We start from the raw sequence: 22,376 nt of genomic DNA on the forward strand, positions 1-22,376 counted from the left end.
AGCGGAGAGCCCTAGAGCAAGGTACCGATACCTCTGGTGACCATGGCTTGATTTGCAGCACGGGCGACGCCAGAGGTAAGGCCAGAGAAACACCAAAACAAGGGAAGAGCCACCAAACTCGTACCTGGACAGAGACAGATCTCGGATAAGTTGTTGCTTGATTTGCAGGAGCTCGGGCAACCGACGTCGTCGCGAAACCAAGGACGTGGTTACGATCCAGACTGGCGGGTTAATAAGGCACGTCGGCGCATCCAAGGTGCAGTAGCCGTGACCGACGGCGGTCTCGGAAAGTGGGCGATGATCTGGGGAGAGCTGCCTTAGCGAGCTAGCTGGGCGAATGCTGTGTCGCCTGCTCGGTAGGCAGTTGACGCTAGGACAGTTGGGCCGCAAGGCACGCGATATCGAGATGCGATTCTGGGCGGGCAGAACGTGAAGATGAGCGTGGGGAACTCGATCTTGATATGCTTTTCCAGACGATGTAGAGGAGGGGACCCCCTCTTGGAAGATGGTGTCAACTAAGTGGCGGTAATGGCGGCGATGGGGAGGGCGGCCAGTCAAGGTGGTGTTGTTATTGTTGGAAGTGATGGAAGCAAAGGTAAAAAGGGTGGATGGATGGATGGATGCGGAGTGGAAAGAGCCAGGGCACTGGCGGATTGGCAGGAGCCGGCAAACGTTCTCTTGGGTTACCTTAACTGGACTGTCACGACGGGCGTCGAATTATTGGTGACCACTGGAGGCTCTAGAACAAGGTGAGAGGATGATGCAAAAGAGCTCTATCATGAAAGGCAAAAGGCATGGTAACTGTACTACAAGTTAGAGTGCAAGCCCAGGCGCACTGCCCTAGGTTCTCGCGCTCTCTCCCAGGTCAATTGGCAGTCCCCCAGCGAGACCTGGACCCTGACACGACGCTCAAGGCACACGCACTGGGCGCATTGAGGTCTCGAAACACATCCATACCCTGGACGTGTTAAGGGCAGGCCAACGCAAACATGAGGTCTTTCCTGGAACGCAAACTATCTGACAGGTCCTGGGTGCTGCTCTCCTGGCCGCTGATACGACCATGGACGGGCAGCAACATGATCTGAATTTTAAGTTGCTGATGGCCATTGGCAGCCGTCCGTGCTGCGAGTGCCTTCACTGCTACTGCAGCACAGCGCAGTACAGTACATGATGAGGTTGGGAGGCTGCGTCATTCGCCTCTCGTGATGCACAGTTTCAATGGGGGCTGGGATGGACGAGTCCTCGTCGCATCAACAACAGCTCCCGCAAAAGACGGAGCCTATGACGCTTGGCTCTGCGGCTGTCCTTCCTTCAACGTCCCTCATCTCGTGCCCGTTGCGTACCTCTTGTGTAGGGGGGACGCGACTAGAGTCTGTTAAAGGGGGGGATGGGCGGCTCCTGAAGCTACAGAAGGACACCCACTCACAGTAGGTAGCCGCTTGATGATGGACGTCGACCTCCGGGACACAGCAGGCAAACAAGTCGATTCTTCCAGGCTCAAGGTGGTGGATGCCCTCCCTGTCCTTGCAGGGCTCCGTGCTTGGTGCCGTTACAATGAAAGCGGATTGGACACTCCACACATGCGCTACTCGGAAGAAGCTCATCGACTCCACCAGGACCCCGACCAACCGAACGCTCAGCGTCAGAGCATCCATGGATCACATCAGGTGAATCAGTCGCGGGAAAAGGCGAGGAATCCGGACGGGATGCGGAGGGACCAGGCATGGCTGGCATTGCAGCTCGAGGCATGGGCTAGGGCTAGGCACAGAAGAGCTGGAGCCGGCGACCTCGACCTCGACTCGAGGACAAGACCCCGCCGCCACTGGGCTCCATGATGATGGCTTTGGTAATGCCTCTCGGCACCCCGGTGAATTCATTGTCATCCGACGCGCAGAAAGGCAACGGCGTCATCGTGTGTTGTAGCTTACCGGACGAACTATGATCGCGTCTCCCGTGACCGTGCCATAGGTGGGATAGGCCGGTCAGCGATGCGATCCAAGGGACTCCCTGATCAGGATCGCCGCCGCACTCTAGTGCAAGTCGCAGTTCCCATCTGCTGGAAGCTCTCAGTCAGAGTTCCTCACATCACTTTCCGGAGCTGGGCTTGCAATGGATCTGTTCAGTCTCAGTCCGAGGAAATAAAGAGCCGCGATTAACAAAAAGCAATATCCCTGCGTCCCAGGTTCGCACTTCTCTTTCATCATATCATCCAACCCTGCTCCCTACCGAGATCAAAGATGATCCCTGAGTGTCTCGAATGGTCTCGGGGAGCCTTACAACCGTTCGAAACCCTGCTCCAAGTCTTGGCTCCTCTTCGCTGTCTGGGAATGCCAACCCCGGCCTCATTCCTTGTGGGTGTAAATGTGATAAACTTTACTGTGCGCACCAAACCTCAAGGGATGGAAGGAACTTGCCTGTGATGGATCCAGTGGGTGTTGCCCGCCCACTCCCAGACAGTAACCAACCCTCCAAATTCACACTGTAATTGAATCCATGGCAGAGGACCTCCCAACATCAAACTCACGCCCACCAGGAACTGCCGTCTTCTCATTAAAGTATCGACATGCCTTCAGGCTTTACCGAGCATTGAGTTCTACGCGACAGCTCGTTCAGGCCCGTGACTGGTTCACTAATCTCGATGGCAACATCCTCAATTGGCTAAGCAACGCCAAAGCCTTCTGAGCGTTGAACCGTTTGGAGCAATATGTATGAAGTCCAGGTCATGACAATTCGGCACATGGGAATGGCAGATTCGACACGCCATGTGGCCCGCATTGGCCAAGGCGTCGATCCTCACTCGCTCTCACCAGATGCTGGGGTTACGGTGCAGATTCAATTACCCTGCTCTCCCGCCTGGTGCTGCACAATAGCCTTCCCCGCGACCGCTTCGGCCATTCACCTGCGGCTCCTCGCCCAGTCGACCATCCCCAAGAGTCTCCAGCTCGTCGCGGGCGCTAAAGAGCCAATTCCCCGCCAGGCGTTTCGGGTGCCGTTCTGTCTGTAAATCGGCAAACTGGATATGCCTGCCCAACCCGAGAACATTAGCAAGGCGCAAGTTGCAGGCCAGCGGATGAATGCGACAGGAACATCTCACTCGACCAGACTTGGTTCGACTTAGCGTCAAAGAAACCACCTTGTTCCTCCATGCCAGGGGGCGCCACCAGCTCACAGCATTTGGTCAGTCGGGACGAGAGGAAGACATTGTTGCAGAACCAGCTGCACCGCGGCTGCAGCACGTCACGCGCCATCATGGCTGGGTTCCTGGACCTGGTGGTGTTTGCTGAGCTAAGGTGGGCAAGATGACGGCACTCGTTCTCCAGGACGCCGGTACGCCGGGCACGGCGCACCTTTCGCTGGAGACAGCTTGTTTCTGACAAGGCCCTTGCCGCTCCCTCCGAGGCCTGAGGTTGATTCGGGCCATGATCGGATATATCACACACGTACCCCCTCAACGTCTCAGCCTCCTCGACAATCATTGGGCTTGGGAATTGAAATCAAGTGCCGCCTTGGGGGCCTGCATGTCACTGAAATGCATGCACCCAGAAACCCCCAGAGAATTCATTGACCTGAGTTGACCGTCAGTGCTGTTTGGTTCTAGGCAAGCAAACCACGAGGAAGGCAGGTATTTCCAACTGCGGGACTTCTCATGAAGCACTAGAGTCCAAAAGCCGAAACCTTGATGCCATGGGAAACGATACGAGGCTATGGGTTCGGATATTTAGCATGCGCAAGGCAAACGGCCATCATCTTCCTGGCCATCACGACAGCCACGGCATGGGATGGGTTGGGATGGGATGGGCGTGGTGAAGGTGTCCCCGCCATGCGATGGATCCATTGGATGTTGCACCTCAAATCCATTGGTTCTGGCGGGGTGCTACCCCGGATTTTCTCCTCATTTCGTGGAGCCTCAGGACGGAAACAGGCTTGTACCCAAGGGTACCGGTTCAAGGGAGCAGGATGTGCACTATCATCTTGACCATATCCCCCCGACGCCTGTTCAGGTGGAACAGAGCATCTGACGTTAGTCCGGTACGGCAATGCCCGTGCCAATCTTATTGCGCTTTCAGGACCGGACACGGCAGCGGACCACGATGGCCTTGCGCATGCCATCGAAACGTTCCTGGCTCTGGAGACATGACATGGATATTTCGGTTACCCTGCACATATGCCGGTGTATCGCGAAGAGCAAATGCTGCCCCATCACGATCGGAACCTTTCGAGTCCAGCACGAGACCTCACAAACCACCAGGTTGGTGGCTGTGCCGCGCTGCAGCCGAGGACATCTGCATCAATGGCAAGCCCGCAGTAAAGCTTGGCGTCGTCGAATTGGAGAATGTCTGAAGGTCGCTCCTTGTTTATCGGGGCATTTAAAGTTCGCACACCCTCTACTCCGAATCCGGCCACGGGACAAAGTCCCGCTACAGTATCCTTGCAGAGGTTTGAGGGGCTAACAAGGCGCCATGAGTGAACGATGACCCAGGTCTACTGTGCTGCAGAGTTGGCCATCTCCGGTCCAGAGAGGAGCAACACCACATGAATGGAGCGCCATCTGTTGATGTCTCATAATCCATCGAGAAAGCCAGTGAGCCTTGATCTACCGATGCGTGCGATGGAATGAAATAATGGTACATGGGGGAGGGAACAGGGGCATGAGCATACGTGGGTATCATGAGGTTGTCCCGCCAAACTACTATACAGATACAATGGGTTCATATCATCCGGCTATCTATGCTGCCGAAGCCACCTGTCCCTGTCCCTTTTGCTGCTTCAGCTTTTCCTCAAACTTTTCAAACTCCTTGAGAGCAATCTCCTCCTCTTGATCCAGCACTTGCTTCACGCCCTTGACCTCTTCAATCTGATGTGGCGTATTAGCGAGCCATTACGGCGTGGTATGAAGGAGAGGGAACAAAACTCACATAATGCATTAGCATGCCCTCAATGCCGTTCTTGAGGGTAACTGTGCTGGAGTCGCATGTGCGGCATGCGCCTCGCAACCTCAGGTGCACATATCCTTCGTCATCGAAACCTCGGAAATCAATGTCACCGCCGTCCTCCTGGATGGCTGGTCGGATGCGCGTCTCGAGCAATTCCTTGATCATGCCGACAACCTCGCTGTCATCCTCATTGTATGCCAGGCTGTCCTCCTCAGCTTCGGGATGGGTCTCGCCCTCACGACGCTCAGCGACGTTGACGAGGGTCTCGCCTGATGTGATTGCCTCGGTGATGAGGGCAAAGATCTCGGGTCGGATATGCGCCCAATTGGCATCGCCAGCCTTGGTCACAGTGATAAAGTCAGCGCCGTAGAAGACGGAGGTGACTCCGTCAATGTTCATGAGCTTGGCGGCGAGGGGCGAGGGGTGCGGCGGGGAGATGGTCGCTCGGGGGTTGAGGTATTCGATAAAGGGCGTAGAGAAGCCCTCGGGGACGACGCGGTGGTTTGGCAGAAACTTGAGGGCGTCGGGGTTCGGCGTGCCCTCAGTCTGGATGAAGATGGTTCGGACGCCGCTGCCGACGCCGGCGAGTCCTGGGGCGGTCGCCGGTCGGGCGCGGAGTTGTACCCGAGGGCGGGAAGAGGATGTAGCGGTAGGAAGCTGGGTTCGGACTGTGCTAAGAGGGCGAGTCCATCGCGGCGCTGTCCGGGAGGTCGTCTCCGTGGCGGACCGGGTGAGGGTAGCCAGTGTCCGTGACACAACTCGGGGAGCTCTGGAAGAAGCCATGACGCAATTCCGGAAGCTGGACTAACGATGATGGCAGGGAAAAGGAAACGAGGAGCGAATTATAGGGGGGCAATCCAAAGTATCAATAGGAAGGATTCATCAAATGCCTCTGCTTTGAGAATTAAGAGAGAAAAAAGAGCGGTTTGGTGTTGGCTTGTTCTCGGACTCTCAAGTTTTCGCCGCCGTCCTCGGTCTTGTGTAGCCGTGCAAGCCGTGATAGGCCCGAGCATTAGTAATTGCCGTGCTATGATGCAAGGGCAGGCTGAGGGGGACCCGTTTGTGCACGGACCACACTTTTTCTTTTTCTCCGTTGTTCGAGCGCGGGTCGGAAGCCATGACGCGCGGGGCCGTGAGCTTGGCCTTGTCACTTTTTTTTTCTTCTAATCGCAAAAGTTGATATCACACTTTCAACCGATCTGCTTTCACGTTGAGCGCTCTTTTACGACCATGTCGACCACTCAGGAAGAACCAGATAAGGCTGTGCAACCTACCAATGAGACTCCCGTGCCGGACACTGGAGCTCAAGATGCCCCTGAAGCTACAACGGGCTCTGATGCGACACCGCCCAAGCCTTCACTCTGCGGCGTGTGCAATGTGAACCCGCCCAAGTACAAATGCCCACGATGCTATCTCCCATAGTGAGTCTCCTTCCTTTTCCCTATGCCAATCAATACCAGTCCTAACACATCCAAGTTGCTCCGTTGCTTGCAACAAGACACATCGCGAGAACCATCCACCCGACCCCGAACCCGCGCCCAAACCCGAGCAACCCCAACCGCAGCAGCAACCCTCAGAACCGCGACAACCATTCGACCCCTCAAACCCCTTCCGCGCTCTGGAATCCTCCGACAAGCTTCGCCAGCTCTTCCAGAAATATCCCCACCTGCCCGACCAGCTTCTTCAGATCCACGCCGCTACTCTCCCACCACGCGAGACCAAGTCTGCCATTCCTGCCTCCCTCCTCAAGGGCCTACCGCCAAAGAAAGAGACCTGGAACCACGATATAGGAATACAGAATGGCAAGGAGGCTTTGCGCAAGGCCCGCCGCGCTGATGGCGAGGAGGGCGATGCAATTCGCGAGTACTCGGAGCTGATACTGCATCTCATGAACACCGATAACGCTGAAGCCGATGTTGGCGACATACTACGCCAGCAACTCGCGCAGGAGGATTCAAAGCTCATCGAACGCTTAATGGCACAGGAAAAGCGCTGAGCGGGCATCAGCGTTACACGCCGCAGGACCAAAAGGACGACATCTCTCCCCCTTTGCATTTCACCTTGAAAGTGCGTGGTTTTAAAATTGCATAAGGCTAAGAAATGTCTCTTGGTCTGAGTCTGAATAGTTGATGATAATGTTACAATGTGTCCCTGGTTGGTGTCATATTATTCTTCAGGTATAATCCATCTCATATCTCTTCCATTCCCATGTCCATTCACTCGCTAACGTTTGAATCGTCCCAGAAATCCAGCCTTGGGTGATTTTGGTGAGGTTGAAGGCTGAGCCTGAACCTCTGTTTCATTACCAGGAGGACTGAGCTTCTCCTCGTTGTTGGTCTTCTGGTTCACACTGGCCTTGCGCTGCTTGAGGCCCGCCCACTTGGAATCTCGTCGAACCTTGACTGGCTGATCGCTCTGCGACCAGTCCACACGGTGCACCTCAGCAGCCCGCTGAGGATTGGCGATGTTGGCAAGACTGCTCCTTCGCGAAGGTGCCGCGCTGGTGTTGTCTGATCCTCGCCGGTTGGGAGAGTTGGCACCGCCAAACTCGGTCTTGAAGGGCGAAGCTGGGCCAGAATCGCGCGCAAATGCCGACGAGACGTCTGAGAAGCCCGATGAGCTGGCAGAACCTCGTCTCCCAGAGGTTGTGTTGTTCTGGCAGACGGCCCCGACGGCAGTTGAGTCTCTGCGGAACGGGACTTGGAGTTGGGAATCGCTTCTTCCCCACATGTTGCCAGTGCTCATCCTTCGACCTGACTCACCCGCCTTGAAATCATTCCAGAACTGGCCCTGGACAGAGATTCGAGGGTTCTTCTGCTGCGAGTTTTCCTCGTCCACCTCGGCAGTACTCTCTAGCCTTGTGCGGCCAGGGGGTCCCGATGGCCTACCGCTGCATAGACTCTGTGCTCGTCTGTACTGTCTGTTGTATTCTTGCAGCGACATGGTCCCGTTATTCATGGAGTGAGGCCCGGGGACAGGTCTCATCCCCTTGGGGGAGGGCTGAGCCTTCTGCGCTAGAGGCTCCACCGTAGTTGTTCGAGCAAACTGTTGCGCCGCTACCTGTGGCACATGTCGATAACGGACCTTCTTCTTGGCATCTTCTTCTTCCTGCCGTTCGGTTTCGTCGGTGTAGTTGGAGCCCCTGAAACGGAGGTGGTCAAAGATGCTGCCTCGGCGGGATGGCGCAGCCTGAGTAGGTGTACTCAGTTTGTCGTTCTTCTTCTCCTTGTGAGACTTGGGTGCTGCTGATGTCGTGGCTGAAGCCGGCTGCTGTGCCGGAATAGTCCTTGGAGACGGCTCGCCCATGTCATTTGCTGACATGGGCACCTGAAGTTGATTTTGTTGCGATGGCTGTCCATCTTGTTCAACAGCGAGACCGGTGAGCTTCTTGCTCAGCTCATTGGGGTCGAAGGGCTCAATCTGGATGCTCTTTGGCCTGTGCCTGGGCTTACCCGAGGTGTTGGTCTTGCTGGCAAATCTGTTCGTTGGCTCGTCCATCGAAGCGCCCGTTGTGTAGAGCATTGTGGTGGTCATGTTGGGCAACTTGGGGGCCCTCAGAAGAAGTACGGGTGTGGGAACCTGAGGAATGGAATGACACTGTGACTACAGCGACGGGAGGGGCGTTGACCAGACTACCTTGAACGGCGAAGGTAGCTGTGTCGAGAAAGGGTGACTATGTTGTGCTCCTTGTTCTTTGCAGTATGAAAGGGCAGTGTGCTGAATATCTTGGGAACAAGTCCTTGTGGTCCAGGGGAAGTCTGGCATCATAAATGTATTCCGGATTCGCCTGGGAGGCGAGATTTTCCCATGGTCACGACTATGCTTCCTTGGCAAAGCATCAAAAAGCCTTTCGGGCCTGGCCCGCAGGGGGAAAGTCTGAAATCGGCTGGTGGTCCATGATGAGACGGCGTCGATCCGCAACAGAGCCACGGCGCAATGGCTCGTGCCCCGACGGCAATGTGTGGGGCAGCCCGGCCGGAGGTTATTCTGGCATGGCAGCGTGGTAGCCATGCTAGCGGGGGACAAAATACACGAGACTGAATTGGCTATGCCCTCACCTCCCTGAGTCTCGTGTTTTATGTCCCCCGCTGGCCATGATCCCCGTGTGCACCGTCTGGGGTCCCTGATCGCCGTGGGAGGGCAGTTCTCTCTGGGGCAACCTGTCGAACAATGGACCCAGCTGCTTGGAGAAGATGCTTTCAGTCAGGATTCTGTGGGACGAAACATGGCCATGTCTCACATTGCTCAAGTCTCCAAATGCGGACACACGGGATCCCAGCATCGTTGAACAGCGTTCCGGGAACACGGATGAGGCACCCGAGGAGTTGTCTCCAACCAGAGCTACGGCAAGACAATGTAGTCAAGCCCCCACTGCAACAACGTTTGCATCGCTCAAGGTCGGCCGAGTCAACCGGGTGTGCAAGGGTATCGGAACGATGAGGTGGGCGTGAGCCAGTTCACCAACAGCTGAGCGTGGCTAATCGGGCATGGTGTTGTTGTTGTCGATATGTAAATGAAATTCCAGTCTCGGGGCCAGAACTGAGATGACCGGAACTTGTCCAATCACAACCAGCGGCCATCGTTCTGATGCCCACGGAGGCATCACTTCCGCGGAATTCCATTCTTTAATGTGTTCTCCTAGGAAACAATGCAGTCACTTGGCTCTCGCTCGAACAATACCGTTTGCCCGCGGGCTCACATCGTTCTCGCATGTCGACACCAAAAGAGTGATGATGAATCTTAATCCCCAAGATCCGTAGTTAAATACGCAACTATTGTTTAAGAAGCTGACCATGATGTAACGCATGTAATTTTGCCCATTAAGATAAGGGACGGGATCGCCCAACACATGCTTGATCGCGAGTCTATCCATAGGCTGGCACGTATCGACTCTTGCGGGCAAGTTCGTGCCGCCAGGACGTGATTTAAGTTGCCCGACCCCGAATCGGCGGCGCCACAGCTTGCGGGAGGGCTCCATGACACTGACAGGACTCACATAGCGGCTCGTGCGTTGCCGGTTTGGGAGCACCAGCTTTGGCGCTTGGGAATGTGCCAAGCCACATATTGCTGACGACCTCGAGTCGTAGTAGGCACAGACGGGGAACGCCTCCGGGAACTCGGGGATAGCGCCGGCGTTGAGCATGATTTGTGGGAGGATTCGTGTCATTGGCGTAAAGTCTCTCGATGCGAGATATTTGCCTTCGACCGAGCAAATCAGGAACCAGGGGAACATTTGCTCAACATGTGCAGTTCCTGGCAAGGGGCAAAGGGGCAACTGCCCTTGGCGTTGTCAAGTGACAGTGAACCCTCGTGGCTGTAGAAAACGGGCGTTATCTTGATGGTTATGCCGGAGAACCGCCTTGGTGTGAATGCCCTGCAACAGGATGATGACAACTTTGACATTGTTCAGACGCCTACGTATGTCTACTACGTAGTATGCTGTCGTGTGCTCAAGAGGCAAGGTAGCCCTCAGTCGTTTCCTGGCTTTGGAAGACCTACGAAGTTAGTGCTGTAGTCTCAAGCCAAGCTCCTAAGCATTGCTGGTTAAACTCTGTTGAGGTTGAAGCCTTGAAACTCGCCGGGACGGACCCTAACTCCTGAATCGCACACGCGTGCTTATCGCACGATCTGGGAACTTCATGCGGGAGAGGCGGTCGACGCTCCATCTCGAGGATAGCTCAACACAAGAGTCAGTGTATCACAACGCCGCTGGGACCTCCACCAAGGGATACGAAAGCGGAAGAGCGCTAATGAAGCATATCGTGGACAAGCCGGGCACCAGGGGACGATCGTAGATGAGAGTCGCCACGATAGATGGACTGAAAACTTTGAGAAAGCCAGGCCGAGTTATCCGGTATTTCATGTTGCCATCTGAGCGGTTTGGCGGATCTGAATCACGGCAGTTGGCAGAGATCGCAGGACGGAGGAAGAGAGGTTATCGAGTGCCCCTTGGATCCAAGGGGCCAAAAGATGAGGGTGGTCCAGACGCGCAGAGGACCCTCGATTGTGAAGGGCAAGACTGTTCCAGACAAGCCAAAAAAGCCTATACAGAGAGGCAGAAGTCGAGCCCTGCGCCGATCAGCCGAGCGTTTGGGGGCCTCGATCATCGTCTTCAAGCCACTGGCATGCCAAACTTGACATATCGATAGACCAGACGCTGTGAGCTCCCTGGGAATGCCGCATCTCATCTATCAACCGCTCTGTTGGACAGCGTTTCAGGCCTGGAAAGACTGCACTCAGGGGTGGTGCGCCTCGGCCCGCTAACCGTCACTCAGGAATCGTGGAAGTTTCGTAAGAGGTGAACAAAGGAAAGCAGTTGGGGACCTGCAGATTGTCGTGCGCGCAACCCCTCGATCGGGTTCGGGGGACTGGCGACAGGGTTGTTAGTTGCGGGCCATGCCCACGTGTTACCGGGAATGGACACGGGCAAAGCGTTATGCGCATCTTGAGTTTTGGGTCGTGCGGGACAGAAGGTTCAGAGGGCATCATGGCACTTCTTTGGTGTCTCCCCCAAAGGGTTTGTTGGAACGAGCGCCCTACCAGGGAGCTTGGATCTCTTTGTCGTCATCATCCCGAGGCGCCGAGGATGAGCTGCTTACTCTTTAAGGGCGAGCTAGACCAGGGTCAGCCATTGCTTGACGGTTGAGCTCGTTAACACATACAACAAGAGAACAAAGTGTCGAAGACAAATAAAAGAGGGGACCTGCCTGTCTCATGGATAGAAGAGGGATAGTTACGCAGCTGAAATGGATCCTGGTGTTTGTCAAAGAAGTCGAGATGGAGCCATCCATGACGTCCCCGTGATCTTTGGTGCAAGCGCAAGCGAGAGTGGGGGACGAGGTAGGGGTGTACGAGCGGTTGCCATGTGAAAGCCATGCGTGGGCGCACTGCACACTTGGTGGTGCCATGTATCCGCCTATCGTGATGTAGATTACCTACGGTTCCCAACTATCGATTTCTTGAACCAGGGCAAGGAGCACCAAGGTCCCTCCTGCCCCTGTTGTCGATGCGTGCTCCAGCCAATGGGTACGAGAGCGCCAACGCAGCGCCTGGGATTGGATCCGACTGTGATGGGCAGACAGGCTGGAACCAGAGGATTGGAGCTTGTGACAGAGATGGAGGATAAACGAATAAACGCAGCTGACAATGAGATGCAATAAGGAGAGGACGACCTGTGATTCTCAAGCTGCAATTTCAATCCTGCCAGGTTGGGTAGCTGTTGATCTTAACATCCAAATTAACCAGCCCTCGAAGCAACGCCGAGCAGGACGACGCTTTGAACCCAACTTCCTTAACTGGAAACAACCTGACCCCCCCAACGTCAACGTAAACGTCCCGTCGGCGCCGGCCCAGGCAGGTCCCCCTCCCCCAAAACGTTGACCGTCCCGATTCCGCGGTTCTCTTCCCCTCTTCGTGCCATTTTGCGCAATAAACTTGCCAGCGTCGAGCTTGATGCTTTGAGCTTCATTCCTCAGACGCGTACCTGAAATCACCAGCCGAAGCCCTTCGGACCAAGGTATCCGCTTCCGCACCCTGACCGCGCCGCCGGGCCCCCCATTGCAGCGCATCGCAGCGCCCATCGCCTCCTGAATCTGACGACCCGACCCTGAGCCGCCTGCCCCTCAGACGTGCAGCAAACCCACGGCGCGACAACAAACATAATAACCTTTGCAACGCCTGTACAGATAGGTAGTACCTTACGTACGTACGACTCCCGCGCCTGCAGACGGGATGCACACCCGTTGTGCAAGCGCCTTTGCCCGCGTTGAGCGCGGCCGGGCTAACACCAAGCCTCAGCAACAGGTTTCAAGTTCAAGACCTCTCTTGAGGTTGTCAAGGTCCTGAGCCTCGGGTCTTGCCAGCTCTGGCGCTGAGCGCGCATATCGACAGCAGCAGTCGTTGTGCTACCCACCTATTTTGAGCTTTCAGGCCCATCTGCCTGCCCACCGTTGCTGCGTGAGACATACTGCCCGTTGTTTCTTTTGTTGCTGGTTGCACAAGCATCGCGGCTGGGAGAGCGCTTCTACCCTCGCCAGCGTCTGCGCGTCCTCCCTCCATCTGGCTGGACTCGCCTACTGTGCCTGTATCCATCCCTACCTCACAGTGCAAGCCTTGTCAGTAACTCGTCTCCCTCCTCGTTCGTTAGCCTTTTGCCCTAGTGTCTTCTCTCGTTATTCCCCCAACTTCCATTTCTTGTCCCGCTGCTTCTTCATTCTCTCCTTTCCCCTCTACGACAATTTTTAGCCACTAGCTCTCCACGAGTTCTCCCTCCCCGCAGACGCCACGGGTTCGGTCCTCTCCACCTGTTGGCATCCATCCTATGTTCCTCTTCACCACCTGGCCCAGTCGCTGAAGCTGCGACCATGCGACCCGATCATGCTGGTTCACGATATACTCACCCGACTTCAGGCATTGCCGCCACCTCGCCCTCCTCTCATCCGTACCCCGTAGCCAGCCCGGCCGACTCCTACCCGACCGCCGAAAGCGACTCCGACCCTTCGCCATCCGGTACCAACCATCGGGACTCGGTCGGTTCAATTGTCGACGACCCCTTCTTCCAGACATACGATCCAGCAGTCAATGCCGCTGCCGCCTCGGACGGCGACTCCGACTCGGACGGGAGCTCTATCTACCAATCGCTAGACGACGAGGACTACGAACACCAGTTTCACCCAACTGTCAAAGCCGGCGCTGGTGACACAGCCAACCCTGCCAATTCTAACGGCGGCGGTGAGGACAGTAATTTCGTTCCCGACAGCGATGACAACGACCCAAGCCAGCACTGGCCGCCTCCTCGTCGAGAGTCTCTGACCGCCACACCTTCGTCGTACTGGGTATGTTACATCTCCAACATGCGCCCCACCTGCCTTTCGCGGGGCAGGGGTTCAACTTGATCGAATCGAGAATGTTTGGATATCCAGGGACTGACCATGATCTGGTGCGCTGTAGTCGCAACCACCCACAGCCATGGAAGCCGGCTTCAACATTGCCATCATCGGTTCCACCGGTGTTGGCAAATCCTCCTTTGTCCAGCGCGTCTTAGGCTTATCCCGACCACCCATCTCCAACGCCTCTAGTGTTCGCATGTTGGTCGACAATATCTCCCACGTCATAACCCTACTCGAGCTGGATCTAGAGTATTTCGAACTAAATCCCAGCCAACCTATACAATGGCCAAAGCAAATCAACGGGCATATTGTACCTCGCGTCGACGCCGCCCTTATACTATACGATGTTACGAATCATGAGTCTGTTCGAGAACTGCCACAGACGCTGGGTATGATACATACCTCCCGCATCCCCATAAAGAACTCTGGCTAAACAATCCCTAGCGGCTCTCACTAATTCTGGTCTGCCGGCCAGCTTGGTGGCCTGCAAATGCGAGACGCCGGAGGCAGAGTGGCAAGTCAACGCAGAGGCCATGGCAAACCATCAACTCTTTAAATCCTGCGTTTCTACATACAAGATCGCATCAGATAACTATGATGTTGCGAGAACATGCCTACACACCATTCTGAGGGCTGCTATAGCACATCGAAGGGGTACGCGCGAAGTCGATCGAGTATACGACAGACATGTTCTAATAATGGATACAGAAGAAAACGGTGAAACAGTATCGCGCCGAAGAGCCCAGTCTGCTGCCAACCTGGAGGCTCCAGATGTCAGCACTGGACGCCCAATAAGCCAGCACAGCAAGCACAGCAGAGCAAGCTCCGACTTTTCCCTGCTCAAGGGATTCTCAAACCCCCCTATTAGCGACGGTTACCGGGCACAGGCCTCTCGCAGCCCAAGAGCTGGCCAGCAGGGGACCAGCCCAAACCCGGGCTCCGCACGCGAATTAGGAGACCCGGGTCAGGCGCAAACAGTTGGCAACATGCTTAGGACTCCGGGCATACGGCTGGACAGGCCCAATACGGATTCGTTCTTGGATGTTGAGGAGTCGGACGCTGAATCATATCGCTACTCGGACGACATTCCTATACTGCAACGAGCAGACGACAATATTCTTGAAAAGCAAGCCAAGATGGCGGGCGTCACATTTGACGAATTGGTCGATCGACTTCTCGCTCCTAGGCTGTCGAGAGCAGACAGTAACTTCTCGGATGTCTTCCTTTGTCTATATCGCAAGTTTGCTGCCCCCGGCGAACTCTTTTCTGCCATCTTAACCCGACTCGACAAGGTCAGGGACGACAAGACTGCGCATTATCTCTCCAAGACGGCGACACAGCTGCGCATCATTGAAGTCGTAGCCAAGTGGGTATCATCATATCCCGGCGACTTTGCACGACCACAGACGAGGCGGAATCTTGAGGAGTTTATAAGACATCTTTCCACGGAGCCGATTTTCTCAATCGCTGCACAACACATGCGGCGTAATCTTCAGTTCAACGTGGTAGAAGATGACGACACGGGTTGGGCAAACTCTGATGAGACCAGCGACAAGCTTGCGAGCGAGATCTTATCCAAGGAGATGTCTGAGCTGTCTTCAGGCGTCAGCGTGCTGACAGTGGAATCCGACATGGACGGAAGACCGTCAGGAAGCTCCGAGATCTCTCTGGCCACGGGTGGCAGCAGTGCCGGGAGCCAGGTGCACTTTCACACGTATGACGATTATGAAAGAGCGGCAGCCGTCCTGGAACCTACGGACAACTTGCCGATGAACAAGTTCCGGTATCACATATTTATGGATATTCCGGATGACGATGTCGCAGATGAGCTGACCAGGATTGACTGGATCATGTTCTCGTCGATTCGGATTCGTGATTTTGTGCGTCATGTCAGCTTGTCAACGGCGCAGAAGGAGAAATGCAAAAGCTTGAGAAACGTCAACCGGATGATTGGCCACTTCAACCACATTGCCAAATGGGTTGCCAACATGATTCTGCTGCGCGACAAGGCTAAGCACCGAGCGCAGATACTGGAGAAGTTTATGAACATTGCACTCAAGCTACGCCAGTTGAATAATTACAACGGACTGGCAGCTGTCCTAGCTGGAGTTAACGGCACAGCTATTCATCGATTAACCCAAACGAGATCGTTGGTGCCGCCAGAGGTACAAAAACGATTTGCGCGGTTGGGGATATTGATGGGGACTCAGAAGAGTCATTTTGCATATCGACTGGCGTGGGAGAACTCGCCCCTTCCACGCATCCCCTTTATCCCTCTCCACCGGCGCGATCTGGTGTCGGCAGAGGAAGGGAGCAAGACTTTTGTGGGCAGTGAGGGAGACCGAATCAACTGGAAGAAGTTTGAGGTGCTCGGAGAGGTGCTGCTCCCGATCATGAAGAGCCAGGGCACATCGTACCCAAATCTATCCAAGCATGACACAGCGAGGGAACTGATTCTGGGTTGCCGGATGCCAACAGATGAGGAGGTAAGACGACTTTGTTTGATGCTGTTGTACTACAATGGATCGCTAACCAAGCCAAACAGGATATCTACCAGCGAAGTGTACAGGTGGAAAGCACCTCTGGAGGGTTTGCCGAACCGGCCAAGAAGAAGTCCGGGTTTCCCTGGTTTGCGAAATAATCTGCCTGTCTCGTGTTGGATTGTTGGTCGCAAGGAGTTACTGGAGCATGTACGTACGTCATCTACGGGTGCTATTATGGGAGGCGCAATCTACTATAGACTTGTGGGACTTGACGACTCTGGTTCACAGCCAACGACATGCATGCCTTTTGGAGGATTTGATATTAGAATTGTCGACTATGAACTATCATGCACAGGATCGCCTAGGTATTCATTGTTTACAGAGTCGGTTAATTGGGTGCAAACCGCTGCATACTACCTACCTATCTACCTACAGTACCTACCAGCTCAGTGGCCACCAACGGCACCTACACGTACCCAGACGAATTACTTATTTTGAGGAAGGAAAGGTGCACTTCCCCCCTACCTACACAATAAACCACCACCTTCCAAATTACGATATCGAATCCAGAGGTCCAGCTCTCACGTGCCCTTTTCATCTGTCTCCCTCCAACCTCCGATTCAAAATGCCTTCGCCTCAAACTTTCAGCCATGTGGAGGTTCTCTATTAACAGCAATGACACCCGCGCTCGCATTACCAAGCCTTCGAGTACACGCAAAGCAAGCGAACCTAGAACTCATAGCAACGCCATCGCTTTGTGTCGACTTGCCCGACGACTTGCCCCAAGTTACGACCATCGATGAGCTTGCAGCGGTGGTGAAGAGCTCGCATATCTGGATTGCTCGAACGGGTACCTGCTGCATCGAGATATCCATTGCCGTCAATGGCCGCCCGATACTTGAGAACGAACGCCTTCAGAAGACGATTGATCTAATCCAGCATTGCTCAGTATGCTTTTCATCATGCACCACCGCCTCCATAGGCTTATCTTGCTTGCTAGGTTTGGGATCGTCTAGGGCTCCAGCTTGAGCACAACAAGGACTCGGTAGCCACACTTCCAGGCCTCTTGTCTTTCTCAGTCCAGCATCCGGACCTTACATCGGCCCTGATAGCCCCTCGGACGGCGCAAACATCGCCCTTTCGGACATTAATACTTCCAATCAGCATTTCAACGCCTACAGATAGCCGCGACCTGGACAAGAAGCCGAGAAAGAGGCGTAGGAACACCGGCAAACTAAAAGGAAGAAGCTGTCAAGAAACCACCGAACCGAATGATCTGTTGGCTACACTCGAGGTAGACGACCAACGAGCTATCGAGAACTTCATGTCCAGCCTCAACTTTCCACCCAATAAGAACAAGAGGAAGGAGCATACACCGTGCAGAGATAGAGATGATGAGGCTGCTTGCTTGAAAGTGCTGGAGACCCTGCAGTCCTTATCCCTGGTGGATATCCTACTAGAGCAGCTAATGTTAGCCGTGGAGAAGAAGTATAGGGGCTACCAAGTCTGGGGCCGTTCTTCAACACACTGCCTCACAAACTTGGCACCAGGTGTCTTTCATATGCCCTATCTCAGCGTAAGCTCAACAAGAAGCGTACAATCCAACATGCTAACAAGACAACAGAAGATATCGGATCGTGCTCAGCTACTACCGGTTATTGCTACATGTTTAGCACGGATGAAGAATGCCGAGTCCCCAGCGCTGAGACAGAAGGTGGTGGATATGAAACGGGATGGCGCCGATTCCAGAAACCCATACAATGAGTGGGAAGACACTGTGCAAGTGATCGAAAAGCGAGCATAGGATGTTCTTTTGGCAACCACTGAAGTGCCCTCGGCAATGGAAAGGAAGCAAGCCAAGAAACCAGCACGACCAGTGCTAAGCTCACGGGAGACCACCCAGGGACGGTTAGCCCCCATGTTGTCAGAAAGGAGCATGGGAGAGGCATACACCAATACAGAGAGAGAAGTCCAGGAGCATCCAACACTGAGTGTGAATTGGGAGGCAATACACAATTCACCAGGCTTGGTAAAGAGCGAGAATTCCAGTTATGGATGCAGGAGTTCAAGTCTAGCGGCCGTGGAGTTTCGCAACGAGCCATGGGCTAACATGCAGGGCTATCCGGCGTCTTCGACGCTGCCGGGGTGGACTAAGAGTAGCTATGGCATGGGAGGACAAGTTGCTGAGGTGCCGCTCATGCACGATTGGGGTTCTGCGGTATCAGCGGAGCAGATGCCTCCAGGCACGGAGGTGATGGTGGCAGATAATACATTCTACGACCCTGGGAACTTCCACACTGCGGATCATTGGGTTTTTGGCAACGAAGGGATTTAGACTGGGCGGCGAAGATTTTCAGGCGTCAAATCAAGGAGGCGACATGTGGGATGGACGAAATTGGCGGAGTGATTTGAGCTCGAGATAAGAGAATAGATACTCTATAGAGGCGAATTAATAAAGCTAGATGAAAGCCCGTAGTAGAGGCGCGCCAAGGTGGTGGTGAAATGAGGTGTCGTCGAGACGGAGAAATAAGTGTCGAATGAGCCGAGTGACATCCTTTTCAAGCACGAGGGCCTGTCGTGAGGTGACAAGATGTCGATATGATGCAGTTGCGATATGGCGTATATGGTTGTCTCATTTCTTCCTTGCGGCAGCCTTCTTGTCCTTCTTGTCCTGCTTGGCCTTGCGCTGCTCGGGCTTCATGGTGGCGTAGTGGATATACCAGATGAGGACACACTGGAGGATAACGGCGACGAGGACGACGAGAAGGATGGTGAAGAGGATCGGTTGATCGTTGAGGACAGCGACAGCCTCGTCCGTGGCGCCGATGGCGGAGAACCAGTCGAATTGACCCATTGGGGCTGTTGTGTTGTAGTTGTTGCTGCGATACGCGGATGGTTGATTCGAGCTTGACTCAAGGGTGTCGCGGAATTATGTACAGAGAGAGTTGTTTGTGTCGTGCGCCAGTCACGAACAAGAAGAGAAATAGTTGGCAGTGAATAAAGTGAATATTGTGGAAAGGAACGGAATGAGTATAGCTACAGGAGAAGGAAGAGGGAGAAAGAGAGAAGCGCTCAAGAGTGGGAGGGAAATCACGTCGCGATTGTCGAAACGGCGCAGGCGTCACATTTGGCCCAGTTCAATGAATGGCCCACAGCGAGTGGTGAGGACGGTGGAAAGACCCCTAACGCTTGGCTTTTGGCCCCTGGAGCCACACTGAGACGTTTCACACTTGCGGCAGAGTCGACTGATGTGAGGGCGGGTTGTGATTGGTTGGATGAAATGGACAACAATTGGTGGTAATTGAATTAAAGAGATGTTCAAAGACGTTATTCAAAGAATTCAATAATTAAGAGCCTTGTTTCGTTGAATTGAGACGGGCAGTTGAAGTTGGGATGAAGTTGAATTTGAATACCCACGTGACTCTTCTCGTGATCGCCATGGCCTTTTGGCAGGATGGATGACCTGAGGATTGGCCAGCACTGATTGGCCCCTACAGCCGCGAGACGCTAGCCCACTTGAGGGGAACTCTCAATTGAGTATTCCTGGGTCCCAAAAAAATCCTCGAGCTCGTGTGAGGGAAAGACAGCGCTCGACACGGCCGATACGGAGCGTCCTCTCGCCGCCTCAAAGCTCCCCAATTCGACGAATTGAATAAGACGATACCCCCTTGGAACCTCGGCCTGCCGCCGACTCCTGCCGGCCATGAGCGTCGCACGACCGGCGCGCACCCTCCTCAGCAGGTGCCTCGCCTCGTCCCGAACAACCACCACCACTCTCCCCGCCGTCCCATGCCACCAGTTCCATAGCTCTGCTCCCCGCTCGAAGCGGAGGTCAAGGTTCCGCAATGTCACGGCGGAGGAGCTGGGACTGCTCAGCAAGCCCGAGAAGATGGACCAGTACAAGAAGGAGCACTTTGCCGAGTATACGCCCGAGGAGAAGGACCTGCTCAAGGGCCACTACTCCAAGCAGCAGATGGAGGCCATCGAGGCGGGTGAAAAGGCCGTCGACGCCGAGGACATGGTCATCCAGGGTCGGTTACGTGACGACCCCTACAAGCCCGAGTACATCGAGGACTACACCGTGCTCGACCCCCGCTACGACCTCAAGCCCGAGATCGAGGGCACCCCGAGGGAGGTGCAGTGGCCCAGCACCAGCGAGTGGATCGACAACTATGGCCAGAAGATGAGGAGCATCACCGACAAGAAGACGAGCGACCAGCTCACCCGGGCCATGGTCCGGGCGCTGCGGCGCGTCAAGGAGAGCCAGGGCGAGGACCTGATAGACCTGACCGAGGCGGAGCTCCAGGATATGGAGAGGGATCCGGAGTTGGCCAAGCGCTACATCATCGAGGAGGACGGTCCCGAGCCCGACGCCAACTCAAAGGGTCCCGAGTTTATGACACGCGCTCAAGCCATGAAGGCCGATGAGGCTGTCGACGAGGCCTGGAAGCAGGAGCTCGACAAGATCGTCGGCTTCGGCAGCCAGGGTGAGGTTGAGCCCTCGAGCATTGAGCTCATCGAGGACGGACCTGCGGGTATTGACCGGGCCCACTCGGCCGAGGCCGCCGACCTGGGCAAGGTTCCCGGCGTCCACGGCCTGTACAAGCACGCCGTCGACCCGGAGGATCAGGGCCAGGACGACTCGGGCAAGTATCAGGAGATCAAGCGGCTGACGGGCATGAGCCTGAAGGAGATTCGCTCGCTGCTCACAAAGGGTCTCGTCACCCGCTGGGTCGCCAACCAGACCCGTCTGGGCAAGGTCCGCAGCACCTCGGTCGTGGCCATTGCCGGTAACGGCAACGGCCGTCTGGGTCTCGGCATGGCAAAGTCCACCGAGCCCGGTGTCGCTGAGGAGACGGCGCAGATGTTGGCCATCCGCAACATGAAGCCCATCCGCCGGTACGAGAACCGCACCATCTACGGCAACGTCTCGGCCAAGGTGTCGGGTACCGTTGTTGAGCTGATGGCCCGACCTCCAGGTATGTCTTCTTTCAGTGCTTCCTTCTAATAACACATTCACTAACAGAACCTCTCCCAGGCTTCGGACTCCGCGTCCCCCACCGCATCTTCGAAATGTGCCGAGCGGCGGGCATCCACGACATGGCTGCGCGCATGCCGCGGTCCAAGAACCCCATGAACTCGGTCAAGGCGGCGTACCAGGCGCTGACGAACCAGCCCGACCCGGAGCAGATCGCCATCGGCCGGGGCAAGAAGCTGGTGGACGTGCGGAAGGTGTACTATGGCGGAGCTGTATATTAAAACCCACCCATGAAACAACCGTGTATCACCATTAAAAGACGACCTTTGTATCTGTAGCCTGTAATGGAGAGGGATATGTGCCAAATCTCAATGGTGGTGCAACATTGACGCGGTTATGACTCTTTTGTTTTTTTGTATCTTATGAATGTCGGTTCTTGGTCGTCGTAGCTGGGTATCAATCCTACTCTCTTCATCTCCTCCACCAGAAAAGCTCGTTCCATTACTGCGCCGTCGAGCCATCACCCCAGTCAATCTCTTGCTGTAGAACTATGCTGTACACACTCGCTTTGAGGAGGGTAAACGCCAGGCTCGTCTTGCGCTCGAGTTCGCGCAGGCTATCGAGGATCTCGGTGCTAGGATTGGACGCGAGGTGTTCGAGAATAGTAGCCAGCTGTTAAAAAAGAGCATCAGTTTCCAGTCCTACAGAGAGGCACGAGTGCCAGACCTTGTTCATGTTGTCGGCTAGACGCTCGTACTCGTCCAGGACCTCCTGCTCGAGTGGCGTGAGCTCTGGCGGGGAGAGAATCCCGCTGGGTGCACCCTGCTCCATGGTGAGTCTCTACGGGTCGGTACACGTCGTAGGAGGGACAAATTGGGTGGTTAGTGGGTGTTGTTTGGGTATAAGTCGTGATGGCGGAGGACGCGACCTCAAAAACATGGAGGGGTTCTGATAAGATAAGGGGTGTGCATAGTGGGGCTGCATTGTTTACTTGAACAAAGCATCACTTTAACAACTTGAAGCTACTTGACGAGTAAGGAATCCAGAAGGAATGGATGAAAAAGGCAAAGGGCGTTGATCAGGATTGTATAGC

The 22,376-nt window shown here is 55.0% G+C and overlaps 9 protein-coding genes across 9 annotated transcripts; 4 read left to right on the plus strand and 5 right to left on the minus strand.

The window, feature by feature from the left end:
* Window positions 1-1,445: 1,445 nt before the first annotated feature.
* On the plus strand, window positions 1,446-1,835 carry MRS44_001314 (uncharacterized protein; the record flags this gene model as incomplete). The annotated part of the gene is made up of 1 exon (XM_065623643.1): window positions 1,446-1,835. The coding sequence occupies one exon, from the start codon at window positions 1,446-1,448 to the stop codon at window positions 1,833-1,835; it is 390 nt and encodes a 129-aa protein (XP_065480081.1).
* A 2,891-nt stretch (window positions 1,836-4,726) lies between these two features.
* Window positions 4,727-5,717, minus strand: MRS44_001315 (uncharacterized protein; the record flags this gene model as incomplete). Its single annotated transcript, XM_046270544.1, has 2 exons — window positions 4,727-4,855; window positions 4,917-5,717. 2 exons carry the CDS (start codon window positions 5,715-5,717, stop codon window positions 4,727-4,729), a joined length of 930 nt encoding a protein of 309 aa, XP_046138423.1.
* A 447-nt stretch (window positions 5,718-6,164) lies between these two features.
* MRS44_001316 (uncharacterized protein) lies at window positions 6,165-6,930 on the plus strand (the record flags this gene model as incomplete). The annotated part of the gene is made up of 2 exons (XM_046267401.2): window positions 6,165-6,355; window positions 6,411-6,930. The coding sequence occupies 2 exons, from the start codon at window positions 6,165-6,167 to the stop codon at window positions 6,928-6,930; spliced, it is 711 nt and encodes a 236-aa protein (XP_046138422.1).
* Window positions 6,931-7,157: 227 nt separating this feature from the next.
* On the minus strand, window positions 7,158-8,468 carry MRS44_001317 (uncharacterized protein; the record flags this gene model as incomplete). Its single annotated transcript, XM_046267400.2, has 1 exon — window positions 7,158-8,468. The coding sequence occupies one exon, from the start codon at window positions 8,466-8,468 to the stop codon at window positions 7,158-7,160; it is 1,311 nt and encodes a 436-aa protein (XP_046138421.1).
* Window positions 8,469-9,588: 1,120 nt separating this feature from the next.
* On the minus strand, window positions 9,589-10,077 carry MRS44_001318 (uncharacterized protein; the record flags this gene model as incomplete). Its single annotated transcript, XM_065623644.1, has 1 exon — window positions 9,589-10,077. The coding sequence occupies one exon, from the start codon at window positions 10,075-10,077 to the stop codon at window positions 9,589-9,591; it is 489 nt and encodes a 162-aa protein (XP_065480082.1).
* Window positions 10,078-13,297: 3,220 nt separating this feature from the next.
* On the plus strand, window positions 13,298-18,109 carry MRS44_001319 (uncharacterized protein; the record flags this gene model as incomplete). Its single annotated transcript, XM_046267399.2, has 8 exons — window positions 13,298-13,768; window positions 13,884-14,211; window positions 14,267-14,476; window positions 14,531-16,308; window positions 16,368-16,450; window positions 16,809-17,253; window positions 17,306-17,881; window positions 17,930-18,109. The coding sequence occupies 8 exons, from the start codon at window positions 13,298-13,300 to the stop codon at window positions 18,107-18,109; spliced, it is 4,071 nt and encodes a 1,356-aa protein (XP_046138420.2).
* Window positions 18,110-18,937: 828 nt separating this feature from the next.
* Window positions 18,938-19,159, minus strand: MRS44_001320 (uncharacterized protein; the record flags this gene model as incomplete). The annotated part of the gene is made up of 1 exon (XM_065623645.1): window positions 18,938-19,159. The coding sequence occupies one exon, from the start codon at window positions 19,157-19,159 to the stop codon at window positions 18,938-18,940; it is 222 nt and encodes a 73-aa protein (XP_065480083.1).
* Window positions 19,160-20,008: 849 nt separating this feature from the next.
* MRS44_001321 (uncharacterized protein) lies at window positions 20,009-21,564 on the plus strand (the record flags this gene model as incomplete). The annotated part of the gene is made up of 2 exons (XM_065623646.1): window positions 20,009-21,284; window positions 21,332-21,564. 2 exons carry the CDS (start codon window positions 20,009-20,011, stop codon window positions 21,562-21,564), a joined length of 1,509 nt encoding a protein of 502 aa, XP_065480084.1.
* Window positions 21,565-21,784: 220 nt separating this feature from the next.
* MRS44_001322 (uncharacterized protein) lies at window positions 21,785-22,114 on the minus strand (the record flags this gene model as incomplete). Its single annotated transcript, XM_046267398.2, has 2 exons — window positions 21,785-21,955; window positions 22,010-22,114. 2 exons carry the CDS (start codon window positions 22,112-22,114, stop codon window positions 21,785-21,787), a joined length of 276 nt encoding a protein of 91 aa, XP_046138416.1.
* Window positions 22,115-22,376: the final 262 nt, after the last annotated feature.

Source organism: Fusarium solani (genome assembly GCF_023522795.1).
Source record: "Fusarium solani strain SB1 chromosome Unknown bctg00000000, whole genome shotgun sequence".
In the NCBI taxonomy this organism is placed as follows: Eukaryota; Fungi; Ascomycota; class Sordariomycetes; order Hypocreales; family Nectriaceae; genus Fusarium; species Fusarium solani.